Source organism: Leptonotus elevatus, chromosome 5 (genome assembly GCF_054856555.1).
Source record: "Leptonotus elevatus isolate MCC_2025b chromosome 5, RoL_Lele_1.0, whole genome shotgun sequence".
Lineage (NCBI taxonomy): Eukaryota > Metazoa > Chordata > Actinopteri > Syngnathiformes > Syngnathidae > Leptonotus > Leptonotus elevatus.
Window position 1 is genome coordinate 13,229,632 of NC_141243.1, and position 18,644 is coordinate 13,248,275.

Consider the following 18,644-nt stretch of genomic DNA (forward strand, 5'->3'; position numbering starts at 1 on the left):
AATAGGTAATTTTTTACCATGACTAAATTTTCATAACTGTGCCTTTCATATCTCTTATTCTCTTCCCAGAATCCCATGACCGGCCGAATCCTGGCATGCTGGGAAAAACTCACATATATTCATATTATCTATACTCTTTTGCAAACACTGGGCTCCAAACATTACATTTTTCAAATGTGATTCTGAGATAAAAGATATAATATAATATAATTACCTTCATTCGGCGAATATGCATTATTGTCCTTGCTTGCTTCAGACTTACTTTGCGATCGATTTCCTTTGATAGATTTCTTCATATTCAAACTGTAAATTATCATTTTCAAACTCATCCTGTCAATTGGAGTGTAGGCCGATACCCCACAACCTTTTTAATTTCGTTTTCAAGTTTGATTTAAATTTTCTAACTCGTCTACATTAGTTAAATTCTTAAACATAAACTCCCTCATTTGACAAAGATCCACTGATTTTTTCAAACATGTCAAGATAAAGGGAGGACAAAATAAAAACCTCATGACTCAAAAGACGTCATAAATAACTCAACCCTCTAAATCAGGCTATGAGATAAACAAAAGAGCTACAAAACACTATAAAACTAAACATAAGCAGATACAACTTAAGACACTAATATATGATGACTTTGGGGCCATAAAAATAGAGGTAACCATATTACTCTAATTCTCCTAGAGTCCCGAAAATTATTTAAACTGCCAATCAACCTCACCTCTTTTAGAGATTTAGTGGGGCTGAGGATAAAATCATCTTCAAACTGCTAATCTTTCACATATTAGCGGGGCTCATAAAAAACACAGCACACAAAATATTTCTGGGATTTATAAATCACAGTGCTGTTAAAAAAATATATATATATATATCAAACTTAGCCATCAAACTCTTAGTTAGTCTTTTACTTGTTACTACTCATTTTATTCTATTATTTATTTTATACTATAGCTGCAGCTGGACGAAGTCCAAAAAAGTTCCTCACGGGGAAAATAAAAATATATCATATCATAACATATTAATAAAATTCCCATTGTACCAATTCAGAAACTGATTCTCCCAAAAATATAGGCAAAAATTTAGTAGGCTATAGATTGAAATAAATTTTCTCAATCCCTCATTTTTTTACATATGTCGTTTTCAATTTCCTGAAATATCTTGCTATAGATCACAGTTCCCCACCCAACACATTCAATGCCTTGCATATCACTATGTAGCATTTTACTGAATGGATCACATCTCATTCCGACCACCAACTTTCTTTGTCCAGACCCCCAGCAAAAGGCAGGACGGCAGCTGTTGTCAATGTTCAGTCCTGGCCAGCATGGCGGCTGCTGTGGCAGCAATGTTCAAAGCAGGCATTTAGATTTCCTCTGGATGCAAAACAGCCATAGGGGAGAAGTCACTAGAATGAGGCGTATACACAGTCACTGGGCATCGAGGAATTTGAACATCATGTTTTTCTTAGGCACAGGACGAGAAGACTGTTGCTCTGCGGCTTTAGACCTTTGATCTCTGCCACATCCATTCAGACGCTGTCTGCAATGTGGATCCGATGACACACAGTCTTTCTGAGAGCTCACCTGATCAAAAAATGCACATTCGTTGATACAATGCCTTAAAAATGCCAGACTGAGGACATGGGATCATAGCAAGACAGTTCACTCCCTGCTTTCTCAAAAATGTTTCGTAAAAAACACAGCCTCTTTATTCATTTCTCTTTTTTTTTTTTTTTTTAATACCCCTTCAAATAGCTACTAGCCATACAACGTATCAGCAGCTGGGGCGCATCCCGTTCGCAGTTTGTAATCAGTGAAGGCCATCAAACCCTCATCTGCCTTGGAACTCAAACATCAGTTTCTGAAATGACACACTCAGAAAAAAAACAAATATTAAAAATCATTATCAACATGTCAATTTCAAAAACATTCATAACTCTTTATTCAACTATCTTATTTCCAGCCACAGCTATAAAGATGTAGGCATAATTATATCAACTCTCAAACAAAATGCCATTATTTTATCATTACTCTTTATTCATTTGTCCCGAAAAGGGAAAGTTAACAAATTAACCATCGTCATCAATCATTAAAGTGTAAAGATTTATTAGCTCAGTCAAATACTATTACTTATTTTATATTGTTTATCATTCCTCTCTTACCATTTTGACAAAAAAAGAGTCCCATTACGAGGACACATTATGCTCACAGCGCACAGCTCAGCCCCCACCTTTTTTTCTAACCTAGAAACGGGGGAAAGGGGGGGGGGGGAATCTTAACATTATAAATCGCAAAACCTATTTTATCATATTCCCATTAATAAAACAAACGCCACTATCACAACAATATCATCTCACACAAAACAACACCAAACTTAGTTAAAAAAAAAAAAAAAAAAATCCCCATATGCACACTTCTCACTTACAAACCCCCACCTTTTTTAGAAGCTAGGTCACACACTCAAATGCATACGCACACTCTTCAGTCAATATAAAAAAATAAAATAAACGGAGTTATTCCTTCAATTCGTTGTCTACAAATCTTATAGCATTTAAACTGCAGTTTTATACGGTGATTTCAGTAAACTGGTAACTTTAAACAACCCATCCGTAAACTGCTCCACAAATGCTGGAGTCATTTTAGCATCAGATTCAGCCTTTTTACATTACCAACAAAGAAAATACAAAAGTCTGACATACCATTTTGTCCAGCGAAAGCTTTGTATACAATCGATCCATAGTTCGTTTTTTCATTGTTCATCGACGCTTTTATTTTTCGCTGAACCGGAAGCGCATTCAGGACAAACCATTCTGCATCCGGGTCGAAATCGCCTCCATTTTTGTTTGTAGTTTTTATGTTTACTTCCGGATTCAATACAGTGACGTCTCACTTTCAATATTAATAGTTCAATATGTTAACACATATGGCCACACACAGACACACATAAGAATCACGTGACCTCTCGTTTATACACAGCGGTTACCCAATCCCGCTGAGCTAAACTGTTCTCCCTTTATTGCAAAATTTCTGCAAGGCGCTTTATTAAATAATGAAATTTATCACGTGCTAACGAACTCAACCGTGGAACAAAAGAAATTCAAACGGGAATCCTGACCTCAAACCACAATAAAAGCGCCAAAAAAATAAAAGTTACACGTAATCTCTCGATTGCAAATACAGTAACACAAATCCAATTATTACTGTAATCAACCTGGACCCTCAATACTGTTCAATTTCAAACAGGCGCTTTTTCAAACAAAAAAAATATTACGTGTTTAGGACGTTTCACACCAAGAGCCATGAACAATTATGTTACTTAGTCCTCAAATCGGCCAAAAACTGCCAAAGCAGAAGCGCAATACTATAATCTACAGGCTGCACTTCAGTGCACCGCCTCACGACGTGTGTAGTTCAATATCGTCGGAATTATCACAACTCACAACATCAAACTACAACTCGTTCACACAGATCTCTTTTAAAATTTAGATAATTTGCAAGACGAAAAAACCAGCTGCAGCGGACCAGACAGACAAAACTTCTTCTACGTGGATAAAGATCTCCACTTACCGTACTTTATTTATTTAGGCCTAGAAGTTCTGCCCGTCCTTGAACGCCGCAGCTTGTTCCATGTCAGAATAACACCCTCCGTTTGATTCAACGGAGGAGACCATTCGTTATAATTCAGCGTCGGCGGTCACCATTTGTTAGAGTAGACAATATTAAGTATTGTACTCTTTGCGTGTTCAATTAACTGAATGGTGAGATTCTGTTGAAGGAGTTCCTTTGCAAAGATTTTAATTACCAGAAGCTTCTGGTCCACATTGACAAATCATCCAAGCGATCATCTGTTCTGATGTGGCTCTCTCTCTCCAGCTCACATCGTTATTTATTCACAAAAAGGGTTCAGAAAAAGGTCAGCCCACAACACACCTGTTTACAAGAAAATCCGTTCCCATGGGTATAAATCAGATTAAAAAAATACAATAATAATGAGCCTGACTCCCTAGGTGACATAGCCCCGGAAACCTCCCTTTTAGATTACAGAATGAATAGACAGACCCGTTGCTCTTTCTCATGAAAGTAACACAGATAAGAATATAGGTCTATTCATTCAGCCATACTGAGTTAACATAATTATAAACGGCTAAAATATGATTTAAAACTAAAAAACAATGTTAATAACTCATCAATAGATAGATAGATGGATAGATAAATAGATAGTTACATTTTCCGTCTCCAAAGTACAGTCTTGTTAATGAGCCACAATCACAATTTGTATATTTTTTTTACATTACAAATGGCGGCACCTAACATTTAAATTAAATCTGTTACGTAATGGATTGTTCCACATTCCAAATTGTCACAGCAATGTGAGCTATTTGCCGGTTGCTTTTAATTGGTGTGGATGGCCACCTCATTTGCATATGCCTGCCAGCAGGGTGTCTCGTTGGAGGAGAGCTTTGAAAAGTGCCAATGAATGGACAAAAAGCAGCGGATAACAGACAGGATGTGAGTAAGTGCTCCCTGAAAAAAAAAAAAAAAAAAAAAAAACTGTCTCCCGGTTGCCACGGCAACGAAAGGTGCACATTGGCTTGGCTCCCGACGTAGCCAATTATGTCGTTTTGTGTGTGTGTGCGTGCGTATATCTACTATCTGGCTTCCATTGATATGCAAAATAGGAAGTGGGCCCATGTGACACGCATTCGCAGCCATCTTGATACAAACATGGCACACACACGCGCACGTTCATGCCATGTTTGATGAAAGGCTCCTCCTCACACGCTCATATGCTTGGTGATGACAATGAGGCAATGGTGCCCCTAGTGGCACTTGATGTGCACCACGCACTTACTTTGAAGTTGGGTGTGTTGATTTGATTGCTGTATTTGAACATAAATTAAAAAATAATAATAATAAAGAAATAAGATAAATAAAACAGGGGCAAAAAAAATCATTTGGCACTGTTTACATTGAATAAAGGAGTAGAAAGGGCTGGAGGAGAAATCAGTCTATTAATTCAAAATAGTTTTTAACGTAGAATCATATTAATAAAATATGTTATTCATCTATAATATGTTAAGTACATTTTCCATTTATTTTCAATGTTTCTATTACAGACATCAAGATGCATGAAGGTAGACTTGAAGCAAATGGACGTAAATTTGCAGCTAAAGTAGATGTTGTTGCCATGGTGACAGCTTGCTTCACATTTTTGACCAGATTTTAGATTGCAACCAAGATATTTTTATGTGAGAAAAAAAAATCCATGGCACTCCTCAGAAAAACATGTTATTCCCTTTGGTCTTGAACGCCCTTGTCCTTGCTCCGAGACTTTGTCTGGCAAAATGTAACTGCAAAAAAATAAATAAAAAAAGACAAAAAAAAGAGAGATGCTCAATCTCATTGAATGAAAGTCAAGAACAAAATGTATGCAATGTCACCTATTGAGGATGCTCCATAACTTCAATGGCTTCAAACAGATCATTATGATTTGAATGTGCACAAAATTGTATGTGTCTCAATTAAACTGACTTAATAGCATAGATTAAAAACCCACCATGCATTATTTTTGTATAATCTTTTTGACTGGTGTTTAGCTATGACATTAGCTATGATAAGAAAATATATTGAAAATATTTATAAAAGTTGAAATGAATTAAAAAATTAATTAAAAAATGGACCGTAAGTAAAAATGTCTAAAAATTGTATAGTGTAAAATGTATAACATAACATAAGAATACGGTATATATAATATACATACATTATCATATCTACCCACATATCAGTTTTCTCACGTATTATGAAATAAATTAAAATACAGTATAGCCAAGATGAAAACAAAATATAAATATATAAATACTCTATATCAAATTGTTGTAGCAATAAAAAAAATTTAAAAATTCAAATAATATTTTTTGTCACGTCAACTTTTACACATCGCAACAACGAGGCACTCTACAGCAGCTGCGCCAGACTCCTTTCCCAGGCGCTTCGGCATTTCTCATTGTGACCTGCGCACACTCATGGCAGATAACAAAGTGCTCTAAAGCAACCGATACGAATGCATTTTTTTGTCAAATGAGGTCAGATAACAGCTGATAAGGCCAAAGGCAAGTTCTAATAAAGCGTCAGGAAAACTGAAATAGTGAAAGAGTTTAACGCATCAGAAATCACTTCAAAGAGGTCTTAAGCGTACATGCTTGGTAACAACAAATATGTGAATCGTTTTTTTTTTTTTATTCCAGTGAGCTCAAACAACACACACACACACACACCAACTGCAAGCCTCTTCTTCCTTGCAGTCTTGTAGTTTCTCACAGGAGCCATTGTGTCCTCTCAGTAGGACCACCAGAGCGCTTGACCAGCAGCCAAGTCGGACCACTGCGCTAATTGGCCCGCCGCGAGCACCCACACTGCATCACAACTCACACACGCACACACATAAAGGGAGATTGATCAGGAAGCAAAAAGGGCCTTCAAAGTCTTCCTGGCAACAAGCGTGCACTTTTCCATACTTACAATCAAAAAGCCTGCATGGATGATGTTGGGCAAGGGGATTTGGAGACGGAATTGGGGGGCGGGGTCATGTTTGTCAAGCGCACTCAACTGCTGTGATTGACAGAAAGGACCGGAAGCTTTTCTATCCCCCTCAATGAGGTCCTTTTGCAGCCATTTTGGCTTTAAGATGCATTCCGTTTTTCCACACAGAAACGTTCATAATGAGAGAGAACTGTTCCTAATATTTTGGTTATACAGTATTCTATTTGTGTATATGCACTCGTATTTTTTATTGTCCTCCACACGTCCCAAAGACAAGTGGAGACAACGCTGTAATGAGTCGACGAAGCCGTTTAAGAAGAACAAAAAAAGCAGGCTGTATAATTTTAAAAGGGTCCAAATAAAGGAGAAGCACCCGAGGCAAAATACGAAATAGCGGAATGATCTTTTTATCCTCTCTTGTACTATACGACACACATTAAAGTGCGTGGCCTGTTACAAAAGCAAAGATACAAAGTTGTATTTGTGTGAATATAAACTAGAGTCTAAGCTCCAAAGTTCAATGAGCTCATAAAAGTTGAATACCACTAACATTTTCAGGGAAAGTAACCCTAATGTTATAACCTTAATGGCCTAACCTGAACCCGAACCCAAAATCTCATCTATCCTCTCTTAGTTGCAGAAAAACTATTTATGATTTGTTATTGTAACAGTGTGTATTCTGTTAACTCATTCACTGCCATTGACGGCTATAGACGTCAAAAATTCATTTGAACTATTTCGATTAGTTTCCCATTTTTTCCACAAAACAAAAACAAACAAAAACTAATACTGAAACTAACTCAAACTAAAACTAATAAAAAGTAACAGAACCGCTGACAACTAATAAACTCATTGACTGGCATTGATGGGTATAGACGTCAAAAAAGTATTTTAACTATTTCTATTAGTTTAAAAAAAATTCTCCACTTTTGTTAACAAGAGCAAGAAAACCTAAAAAATATATATTGTACAATTACAACAGATATATTTGTGATGAATCGTGAGTTAACTATTGAAATCAAGCGATTCATTAAAATAAAATAAAAATAATTGACTGATGTGATTAAAAAAGAAAAGATTATATTTTATTATAATTATTATCACAATTTATACTCAGAAACTAATAAACCTAACCCAGAGCATATTGAGGCATTCCTCAGTAGCTTAAGTATACCTCAGGTAACTACTGAATATAAAGATATGTTAGATGCACCACTTACTATAAACGAGTTGTACAGTGCTCTAGATAGTATGCCAAATGGCAAAGCACCCGGCCCTGATGGTTATCCGGCTATATTTCTAAAGCACTTCTGGTCAATGCTTGCTCCACTATTCTTAAGAGTAGTAACAGAAATTAAAACTAATGGTCACATACGCCCACACATGAATACAGCAGCAATTAAACTTTTATTAAAGCCAGAAAAAGACCCCACCCTTCCATCAAGTTACCGTCCGATTTCACTAATTAACACTGATATTAAAATTATCACTAAGGCTTTTACATCTAGATTAGAAACAGTAATCCCGACAATCATTCATAGCGACCAAACAGGCTTTATTAAAGAGCGTCACTCTACTAATAATATTAGAAGGCTCTTTAACCTTATTAGTATGTCACAGCGGCATGATAAAAAGGCAGTTATTATATCATTGGATGCAGAAAAAGCTTTTGATAAAGTTAACTGGTCCTTCCTCTTTGCTGTTTTAAATAAATTTGGCTTTGGGAAGTCATTTATTCACTGGGTGTCAGTATTATATGATTCTCCTAAAGCTACTGTTACTACTAATGGGATTATATCTAAGAGTTTTACTCTACAGAGAGGCACAAGACAGGGATGCCCACTGTCGCCTTTATTATTTGCAATATTTATTGAACCGCTTGCATTAGCCATACGCCAGGAAAGAATGATTCAAGGAATTCACTCTGGGGTAACAGAACATAAAATTAATCTATATGCCGATGATATTTTACTTTATTTAGAAAAGCCTGCTATTTCATTAGGGGAAGTATTTAACTTAATAACTAAATTCTCACAGTTATCAGACTATTCTATTAACTGGACAAAATCAACACTTCTACCTATTACAGAAAATTCATGGAACCCTGCAAGCCAGGACCCATACTACTCATTTCCTATAGGTAATTTAAAATACTTAGGCATAAAAATCTCACCTAAATTAACTGATTTAGTTCATTTAAATTTCACTCCACTTCTGGATAGCATTTATAGTGACTTGGAGCGCTGGAATAATCTTCCTATTTCTCTAATAGGACGAATAGCCACTATTAAAATGAAAGTTTTACCCAAAATAAACTATTTTTTCTCAATGATTCCATTTAAACCTACGGCTAACTGGTTCCAGTTGTTGGACTCAGCCGTTACAAAATTTTACTGGAAAAAAAAAAGAAGCAAAGATTAGTCTATCTACTCTTCAGAAAAATAAATCCAAAGGAGGTCTAGAGGCACCAAATTTTATGCACTATTATATAGCCAACCAGCTACAATATATTATTTTATGGGCACAACCCAATAGAGATACTAACTGTTGGCTGGAACTAGAACAGAAGGATTGTAATAACCTCAGACTCCTAGATTTACTCTTTATTACAACATCGATTAAGCGCCATAACTGCTTTAAAAATCCAATGATTTCCGCCACCCTGACTGCCTGGTGGAAGGCACTAGAAATGACAAAAGCCAAAGTGGAGCCCAGCGGGCTTTCTCCCCTATGGCATAACCCCGACTTTCAAATTAACAACCAATCGTTTTATTTGAATGTGTGGGAGCAGAAAGGAATTACACATCTCCACCATCTCTTCTCAGATAATATGTTTATATCATATACATCCTTGCTCCAAAAATATAAAATAAAAAACGGAAACTTTTTACATTATTTGCAAGTTAAAAGTATGATAAAGAAACAAATTCCAACACTCCAGGGTACGCTCCAACCGCCTGTTTTAGCTAAAGATATTACCAAGCTTTCTCCAACAACAACAAAAAAACTCTCAAAAATATATAAGTTACTTTCATATACTGATAAAACGTCTTTACCCATCTCAAAATGGGAAACAGACTTGTCTATAGCTCCGGAATCTGTCTTTTGGATTCAAGTTTGTGAAAATGTTTTTAAAATGACAAAACACACAAATTTACAACTTATCCAATATAAAATTATTCACAGAACATACATTACTCAATATATGATGAAGAAAATGGGACTCTCAGACTCCGACATTTGTCTCCAGTGTTTACAAAACACTACAGACACTTATTTTCATGCTTTATGGTTATGTACTCCGGTTATGTGTTTCTGGACTAAAGTCTTAGAAAAACTTTCCGCTGTCTTGGACTGTAGGATACCGTTCTCTCCAAACTTGTGTTTGCTAGGTGACTTAACAACAATTGACTTACCACATAAACAATTTCAATCTATACTTGTAGCCCTTACTATCGCAAAAAAAACAATTCTTGTTAACTGGAAAAATAAACAAACTTTGAATATCGACCAATGGTCTAACCTCCTCATAAATCATATTTTAATGGAAAAAATATCTGCCTCAAATAAAAACCAAATGTCAAAATTTAAAGAAACATGGTCTACGTATATAGAATTTTTTAACCTAAACTTGGATTTTAATTCTGCCTGTTAGCGAGAGCCACAGCAGCGTTATAACTGGCATTGATGTTTCTGTATTAGGCAATTTGTAACTAATGGTTGTGTTTCCATAGTCAGGAACCCGGCTGCTGCCAGCGGGATCGAGCGGATTCACCTCCGATGGGCACCAGGGGTTGATATTCGGATTCACGGCATGCCAGTGGGTTAATTCTGTGGGTGCTGTCCCCCCTGGCGGGGAGTGGGCGGGTCTGCCCCTCTGTTGGCTGCTGGGTGGCGGCTGCGTCTTGGCCGTTCCCTGGGTCTCTTGGGGGGTGCTGCGTTGCGGGGCTTTCCCTGGTGTCGGGGGCGGCGCCGTTCCGGCGCGGTCCGTCGCTCTGGGCCCGGCGACGCGGTTCGGGGCCTGTGGGCCGCCGGGGTGCCCGGTGGTTCCCTCTCCCCTCCCCCTTCCTCCCCCTTGCTGCCTCTCCCTCCTCGCCTCTCCCCGCCCGTCCTCCGCCTCCCTGTCCCCTCTCCCTCGTCGCCCTTCCTCCTCCTCTCCCCCTCTCCTTGCGTCCCTGCCGCTGCCCCCTGCCCTTCTTGTCGTCCCCTTCCCTCCTCCCTTCCCCTTCCCCGGTAAGCCTTCCTTCCCCTCCCCTGGGCCGGGGGCTCCATCCATGGCCCGGGTCTCGGTGCTATGGGGGCCGGCGGGGGTGGCTGGGGTTTGGTGTCGTGCCCGCCCCGCTCCGGTGGGCGTCCTGACACCTCGGGCGGGACCCAGTATCCGGGGGGCGAGCCCTATCGCCCCGCCGGACGGGTCCCATATGCCCGCCGGGGTCCTGGTGGGGTGGGTGGGGGCTTGGTGGGCCGGTGCGCCTCCTGCCCCCGCCCGGTTGGGGGGGCCCCGCTGGTCACACCTCTTAACTCACTACACTAGGTTTGCACAATACACTTTTATAGACATATAGGGCACATAACACACTTTGGGGGGTGGGGTAGGGTGGAAACACCGTCTTCACCCTACAACTCCCCTCCAATTTTAATACACCACACAACTTGTGGGTGGGGGGGGGGGCTTGGGGGCTTGTGGGGGTGCCATCGGTTGGGGGCCACAGTATAGAGCAGTGCTGCGGTCCCCTGTCCGTGTCGCCACCCGCCCCCCCCCCCCCCCCCCCCCCCCCCCCCGCCCTATCTATTTTTTTTAATGCACCACATACACTCAGCAACATGCTTGGGTGGCGGGTGGATCGGAGCGTGGGAATATCATTTCCATCGGCTCCGGTTCACCTGCTCCTAATTTTAATGCACCACACACACACACTTGTATATACACTGGGTGGGGTCACATTCACGGTTTAGGGGTAGAGTTCGCCAGTCCGCGAGCTGGCGGACTCAGTAACAGGGGTTAATTTTCACAAAGAACGCTGGGGTGACGACCGGGGCCTTCCCCCGCTGGGCCTGGGGTTCGGGGGTGTCGGCCGCCCTCCGGTGCCCCCATCTCCCCCTTCTGCCCCCGGTGTTCCGTCCTTCCACACGGCGGGGGGTGGGGTGGGCGCGGCTGCCCTCTCCGCTCCGCTGTCCGGCCCCTCTTCGGCGCCGGTGCCTGGGTGCGGGTGGTCCCCGGGGGCTGGGGGTCGGGGGTTGGGGGGCTGCCGGTTGGTCGGGGTGGGGTCGGGGGGGGGGGGCGGCTTTGTTGGGGGGGGCGGTGGTGGGGGTTGCGGGGTGGGGGCGTGCTGGGGGTGGGGGGTGTCTGGGGGATTGGGGGCATGGGGGCGGCTGGGGCTGGGTTGGGGTGGGTGGCGGGGGGTGGATGGGGGGCGGGGGGTGGTGGGGGGGCGGGGGTTGGGGGCCGGTGGGGTGCCTGGTGGGCCTGCAGTGCCCCGTCCTGCTGCGTTGGGCCGGGGGCGCGGGCCGTGTTGGGGCGGGGGGCGCTCCTGCTCCTGGGTTTGCTCTCCGGCCGGTGGCCCTGGTGGGGCCCGGGGGTCGTCCTTTGGCGCTGCCGCGGCCTGGGGGGCCCTGAGGTGTTGCGCTTGCTCTGTTCCGGCGGGGGTCGACGGCTCCCCTCTTTGGTGGAGATTTTCATGCATGCCAGATCCACCACACCAGCATCTACCGAAACTCAGACACAATCTGTTTCCTCCTCAGGTTATTGAATCGGTGGAGGCTGGTGTCTCGGATCTCACGCGGCTTCGTCTGTCCTTCCTTCCTTTTCTCGGTCTCTCCGTTGGTCTCTTGAGGCCTCCCTGACTTTATGTTTTTTGGATTTGTTGGGGTCTGGATGTTTCTTGGGCTGGGGAGGAGTTCTGGTGGGGGGTGTCTGGTCGGTGCTGGATTTCACCTTCCTTGGTTTTCTTCGGTCCCCTCGGGTCTCCTGGTGTTCGATTTAGGTGAACGGTATAAGATTTTTTTTTCTAATAGGTTTTCTGGTGAGCTAACAAACACACGCACGCACGCACGCACACACACATACTCACCCACACACACAAAAAAAAAAAAAAAGGTATGTATGTATGTATGTATATATGTATATATGTATGTATATATGTGTATATATATATATATATATATATTTAAAAAAAAAAAAAAAAAAAAAAAAAAAAAAGAGCAATGATGATGACATTTCCGAATGAACAATACTGAGCTCTTAAAAGAAAAAAAAAAAGAAAAAAAAAAAAAAAAAAAAAAAGATTATTAAAAATTAGATACATTTTTTTTAATCGTAATTAATCGCATGACTTCAGTAGTTAACTCACGATTAATCACAAATGTTATATCTGTTCTAAATGCACGTTAAAAAATCATAGGTTTTCATACTCTAGTTGACAAAAGTGGAAAAAATGTTAAACTAGTAGAAATAGTTCAAATTAATTTTTGACGTCTATAGCCGTCAATGGCAGTGAATGAGTTAAAACTAACCAAATTTTAAAAAACAAAAATGAAAAATTCCCAAATCTATAATAACCCTGCAGCAAACACACACACACGCACGCACACACACAAACTTAGACAAGAAAAGTACTGAGTCACAATTGATCTCGTTAACATTTTATTTCTGGCCTCTTCTTGACTGCTTTTGTGCGCAGAAAAAAAAAATCCATTTGTTTCACAATCAGACACACACACGCACACACAGTACATACAAGTACACGTACACACACAGCGTTAAGATGCTCGTGAGTGAAACAAAATGCAAGTTTAAAAAAAGAAAAAAAGAATGGAGAGGTTTTTGATGGAGGGAGAAAATGGCGAGAGTGAGGGGGGCCTAATCAAATAGAGAGGGAACACAGTAGCAAAGCATTAGTGCGGCTGAATAATGGAGTAACTTAAAAAAAATAAAAACTGTACACACACACGCACACACTTAGGCACTCCCATGCTCAGATGCCTCATATACATACACACAGATTGCATCTCGGATAATACCCCATTAATATCTTGGTAAAAAGCAACAAGTGGAAAAGAAAACACGACTGCTAGCCTATAGCTGGACTGTCAATACACAAAAGCACCATCTTGCACACATACATGGATACAGCGGGTAAATAGAAAGGTACAAACATCACAAGTGTGTTCTATGCAGCTTCTGGTCCATCTAAGCAGGATATTTACGAATGCGTCTTTGTGAACATTCAACATTTTGTGTCATAAGTACGTTTGTTTTTGGTAGGTAACCGGCACAAGGGCAAACAGTGGAACCTTGAAGCGGGAACCTCGTATTTGTTGGGTGTTTCAATGCAGTTTTTCGACAAAATTCAACTGTGCCAGGGTCCAACTGTGGCCATCATTGATTATTTATGGACGGCGTGGCCAGTGTATTGTATCATGTGTTGTCGTCGCTTAAAATTCAACAACAAATGACGAGGGCCCAAAAAAAAAAAAAACTTTTTTTTTAGCAGTCATACGAGTGAAAAAGTAGCGAGTCTGGGGAAAAAAAGGGTTCCAATTTTTTAATATTATTGAACAAATGTAATTTTAAGGATTAAGAAAAAAAAGAGACGTGAAAAAAAAGAAATAATTTTCAAAAAATGGCTCGAAATGTTAGGACAAAAATATGATTCATAAAATTATTATTAAAATGATCTGAACAAATATGACTTAAATTGAGGACGGAGTCAATTGCGATGTGAAAAATGGTTTGTAAAAATATTACTGAAAATAATATGTAAACAATTCTATTCTATTAGATTAGATTCTATTCTATTCTTAATAAATTAGTATATACGAAATTCTGACTGGAAAAAATAAGACTAGACTAATAAGACAAAAATATGATCCACACCATTATTTTAAATAACATGAAATTATAATTGTAAAAATTCAGACACATTTTGATGTGAAAATATAATTATGGCATTAATTATGACAAACAATTGTGTTGTGAAAAAAAATATTTTTTAAGGTTGAAATTTATGCTTATAAAAACTTATATACAAAATATTTGAAAATAATATGTAAACAATTATATTCTTATAAATGAGTATATAAGACATTATGACTAGAAAAAAAATGGATGGACAAACAAATTAAAAAAACATGATCATCGTTTAAAATAACAAGAAATTCTAATTTGAAAAATTCAGGTAAATTTTGATGTGAAAATATGATTATGGCATTAAACATGACGAAATATTTTATTAAATTATTGTTTTTATTTTATAACAGAGCATTACCTATTTATATTTTGATTTTAACATTTTAGATAAGTCACTGACTAAAGTGTGAATGGTTGTCTGTCTATATGTGTGCCCTGCAACTGCACTAGAGAAAATGGATTGCAAATAGCAATAATTCAAAAACCCCTTAAAATGTGCGCCCGAAGTGACCAAAAAACGCCTTAGTGCTACCACTGCCTGACTGTCTCGTTAAGCTCACTGAACTGAGATCTCACACATTTCTGGTGGAATTCCGAATTTTACGACTGAAGAGGTGTTCCACTTTCGAGGTTCCGCTGTATGTGCATTGCACTTAAAGGGGGCAAAGGGGTGCTTGCGAGGTCAAGTGTAGTCAAGCGTCCTTCCACACGGGGAACACTTGAATTCAGTAGTGAGGTTTCCAGCAGAGCTCGTTTTAAGACAGGAAGTGGGGAGTAAACAAGTTAAAGTGCAGGGTGAGCGTGAGAAGGCAGGTGTCTTGGTTTTGATGGAGGGAGGGTAGTTTTCGTGTCAACACGGAGGCCCGCGTGAGCCTCCGATGCCACCCCAGGGTCATTATGGAGGGAAATTCATGAGGAGTTCCAAGAAATGATCTGTAGTGTGCGTGACTGCTCCCATTTGCACGCCCATTTCCCGAGGATTGTCTTAAGTGTTGCACCAAACAGCGGCGGCTCAAACAGACCCACCATCCTACAACTCCACGGTTGCGGAGGTTTATGCTTAAGGGCTGGATTTACACTACATGTGTCAAGCGAGTGCAGTGTGGGTTAAAGTAAAAAAAAAAAGAAAAGGAAAAAAAGTGGCATTATAAATTTTGCATTCATTTCATTTGCGTTTATCAATTTTGTGTTGTTTTACAAAAATAAATAAAATAAAATGAAAACAATTTTGGTAAATCAATCTTTGAAAAAACAAAATCCGAATTTTGAGATGTGAAATTTCGACACAATAATTTTATGTCATTAATTTTGTGGAATTAAAAAATTTACCTTATTTTATTTTTATGTATTAAAGTATACAGTTATGCACATTATGTTATGCTAAAAACATGAACAATAAAAGATGACTTATTTATGTTTTCAAAGGCTTTTTTTGGCATATTAATCTAAAAAAATTAATAATTCTACAATCTAATTTTTTTTTACATGGAATTTAACTTTGTGGTATTTTAATTTTGCGGAGCTATGGTTTACTGTCTTGTTTTTATTAATCTTTTACAAATGTACATATGTAACTACACATTTAATAAATGTGACATTTCTTATTTGATCTTATTTTAAGAACAAATTAAGTTGTGATATTATGAGAAAAAAAATCTATAATTTTGTGGGACTAATACCATAAATTTAGGACAAATCAAGTTGGAATATTGCAAAAAAAAAGTTGGAATTTTCCATAATCAAATACAAGAAAAAGTGATAATTTCACATTACTAAAATTATATTTTTTAATGAATAAGTATTTTTTTAGGACAAATAAAGCATTAACGGCAGACATAATTTTTATGTGATAAAAAAATTATAAAAATACGATACATATAGAAAAATGAAGAATAAAAAAGAATGTACTGTGTATATAAAAAGTCTACACACCCCTGTTCAAATGCCAGGATTTTGTGATTTAAATTTTTTTTTACCAACAAACATCATTTCATTGGAAATGTGGGGTGAGACCAATTAAGAACACTTGGTAATGTTACCTATATTTAGTCAGTCCAAACCAACTCAAGTCTATGCAACCTTTAACATTTGTATTATTTATTTTATTATTGTGGTCGCTGCCCTATGGTGACACTTGCTTACGTGCATTTTTGTATTCAGTAAAGGTAAACGGAGGAAAGCAGTCAAATGCATGTAAATTGGGAATTGGGCACTTGCAGTGTAAATCCAGCCTTCCAGACCAAGAGATGGCAACAGGTAGTATAGATCGGAAGATGCGTGTGTGGTTACCTTCATTGTTTTTGGAATTGAAACTCTGCTTTAAAAAAACAAAAAAAATGAAAATTATAAATAAATAAATAGATTAGAAAAAAACAGTCATTGGCTGCTGGAGACAGGCTCAGATTTCCAAGCGTCGTGATTGTTCTCTGAGTCCGACAGCTGCTCCAGGACTTCGGCATTGCCAATGTCGCCGGCGTCTGTGGCGGCGGCGGCGGCCTCCAGATCCACCTCGGTGTCCTCGTCGTTGCTCTCAGCGCTGTAATCCACCGCCTCCAGGAAGGACGGCTCATCATCGTCCATCACGTAGGTGGTGGGGCAGCTGCTGGCCACACAAACACACATGCCACATCATCAGGTTACTAGTTTACGCAAGCAGTGTTTCCCAAGTTTTATCGAGCTAAGGCTCATATTTAAAATCTGAAAATTTCTCGGCACACCAACAAACAAAATGTCATAAAAGGTATATAGTGGTACTTAGTTTTCTGTATGTCAAATCCATTTCCCGCATTGAAATGAACTGAAATACAAAAACATGCACACACACAAAAAAAAAAATCCAAAACATTTTTCGCTCTCTCTGCCATTAAATCAAAGAGTATTTAACTGGCATAAAAAAAATTGACGGGGACAAAAAAAAGAGGCACATTCGTTACTATTTTGTGTAGCAACTATTCTATGTTAAATACAACATCCTTGTTTAACAATTAAGTACCGTATTTTTCCTTTTTCATATTTGGCTGGTTCTGTGACTTATACTCAGGTGTGACTTTGCTCAGACTCACACTCAAAATCCCTGTTCCCTAATCATGTAGACGGCAGAGAACGGGTTCCAGTTAGATCCAAAATTTCTAGCTACGGTAAAAGTTTTCTTTTTAGTTTAAAATGGCCAAAAAAATAATCCCTTTTTAAAAAAAATATATTTTATTATTAACTTTTTATATACAGTAATTTCGGGACTACAAGGCACACCTGACTATAAGCCGCGCTAGCTAAATTTGGGGAATACTACACATATAAGCCACAGGTGTTTTTAATGTTACCACACCGGGTTCCCGCTACTTTATTTTCCTTAATGAGGGTGCAAATGATCTCATTCTCGTTCTGTCTCTCCTACCGTATTTAGGTTCACTTAGTTTGTTTTGTTTCCTTTATAGTGCGCCCCCTTGTGATCTGATGGATAAGCCGCACCTTTAGTCCAGAAATTACTCCATCAATTTTTATTATTATATTTAAAAAAAGGCTTACCTCAACTATAATCCCGCGTTAGATTGTGGCCAAGGTAGAATGCTGGTTGTTTATTTCGGCTTTTGGTGCCGTAAATTGTAAATCCGTGCTGCAAACTAATAGCATACATTAGTTGCCATGACTACTATTACTACTACTATTTTTGTTCCTCCATTTTTTTCTTCAACTTTCTTTCGGCAGTTGGCAAATACTTTTGGTGCATTACGGAGAGTGTGCGATAATATTCAATGATTTATGATCAATTTAATCCACAAAAATTCTGATCCGTTACCACTCGACACAGGATATTAGTTAAGGTAAGCCCTTTAAAAAAAATTTTTTTTTCTGTAGTTAGTAGTGTAAGTTTCAAATCCAACCGGAACTCGGTGGTTGCCGTCAGCACGATTAGGGATTTGGAGTGCGAGTTCGAGCTGCACTTTTCTTGGTCTCACAGTGCAGTGTAACTTGTATGTTTTTTCTTTTTTATGATGCATTTTTGACTGGCGCGACTAATACTCCAGAGTGACTTTCAGTCCAAATGTAACAGGAAAAAAATAAAATATGCATTAATTTGAGCTCCTGTGATTTTGTCTTCATATAGAAAACTAAAAAGCCATTGCATATTATTAAATGGCCTCTAAAGCTTTTAAATGCATAAGATTTGAATATGTTTATCCATTGTTACAAAAAAA

At 39.0% G+C, this 18,644-nt stretch overlaps 1 protein-coding gene across 5 annotated transcripts in view; it reads right to left on the reverse strand.

Moving 5' to 3' along the window:
- Nucleotides 1–13,169: 13,169 nt before the first annotated feature.
- agtpbp1 (ATP/GTP binding carboxypeptidase 1) overlaps nt 13,170–18,644 on the reverse strand; it is a 29,897-nt gene continuing 24,422 nt past the window's right edge. For 3 of the 5 annotated variants that reach the window (XM_086075439.1, XM_086075441.1, XM_086075438.1), the window contains one exon: nt 13,170–17,050. In XM_086075439.1, coding sequence (XP_085931565.1) covers nt 16,825–17,050 — 226 coding nt within the window. In that variant the 3' untranslated portion in view covers nt 13,170–16,824. The remainder of the gene's footprint in view (nt 17,051–18,644) is intronic. The other 2 variants (XM_086075440.1, XM_086075442.1) reach the window with 1 other exon arrangement.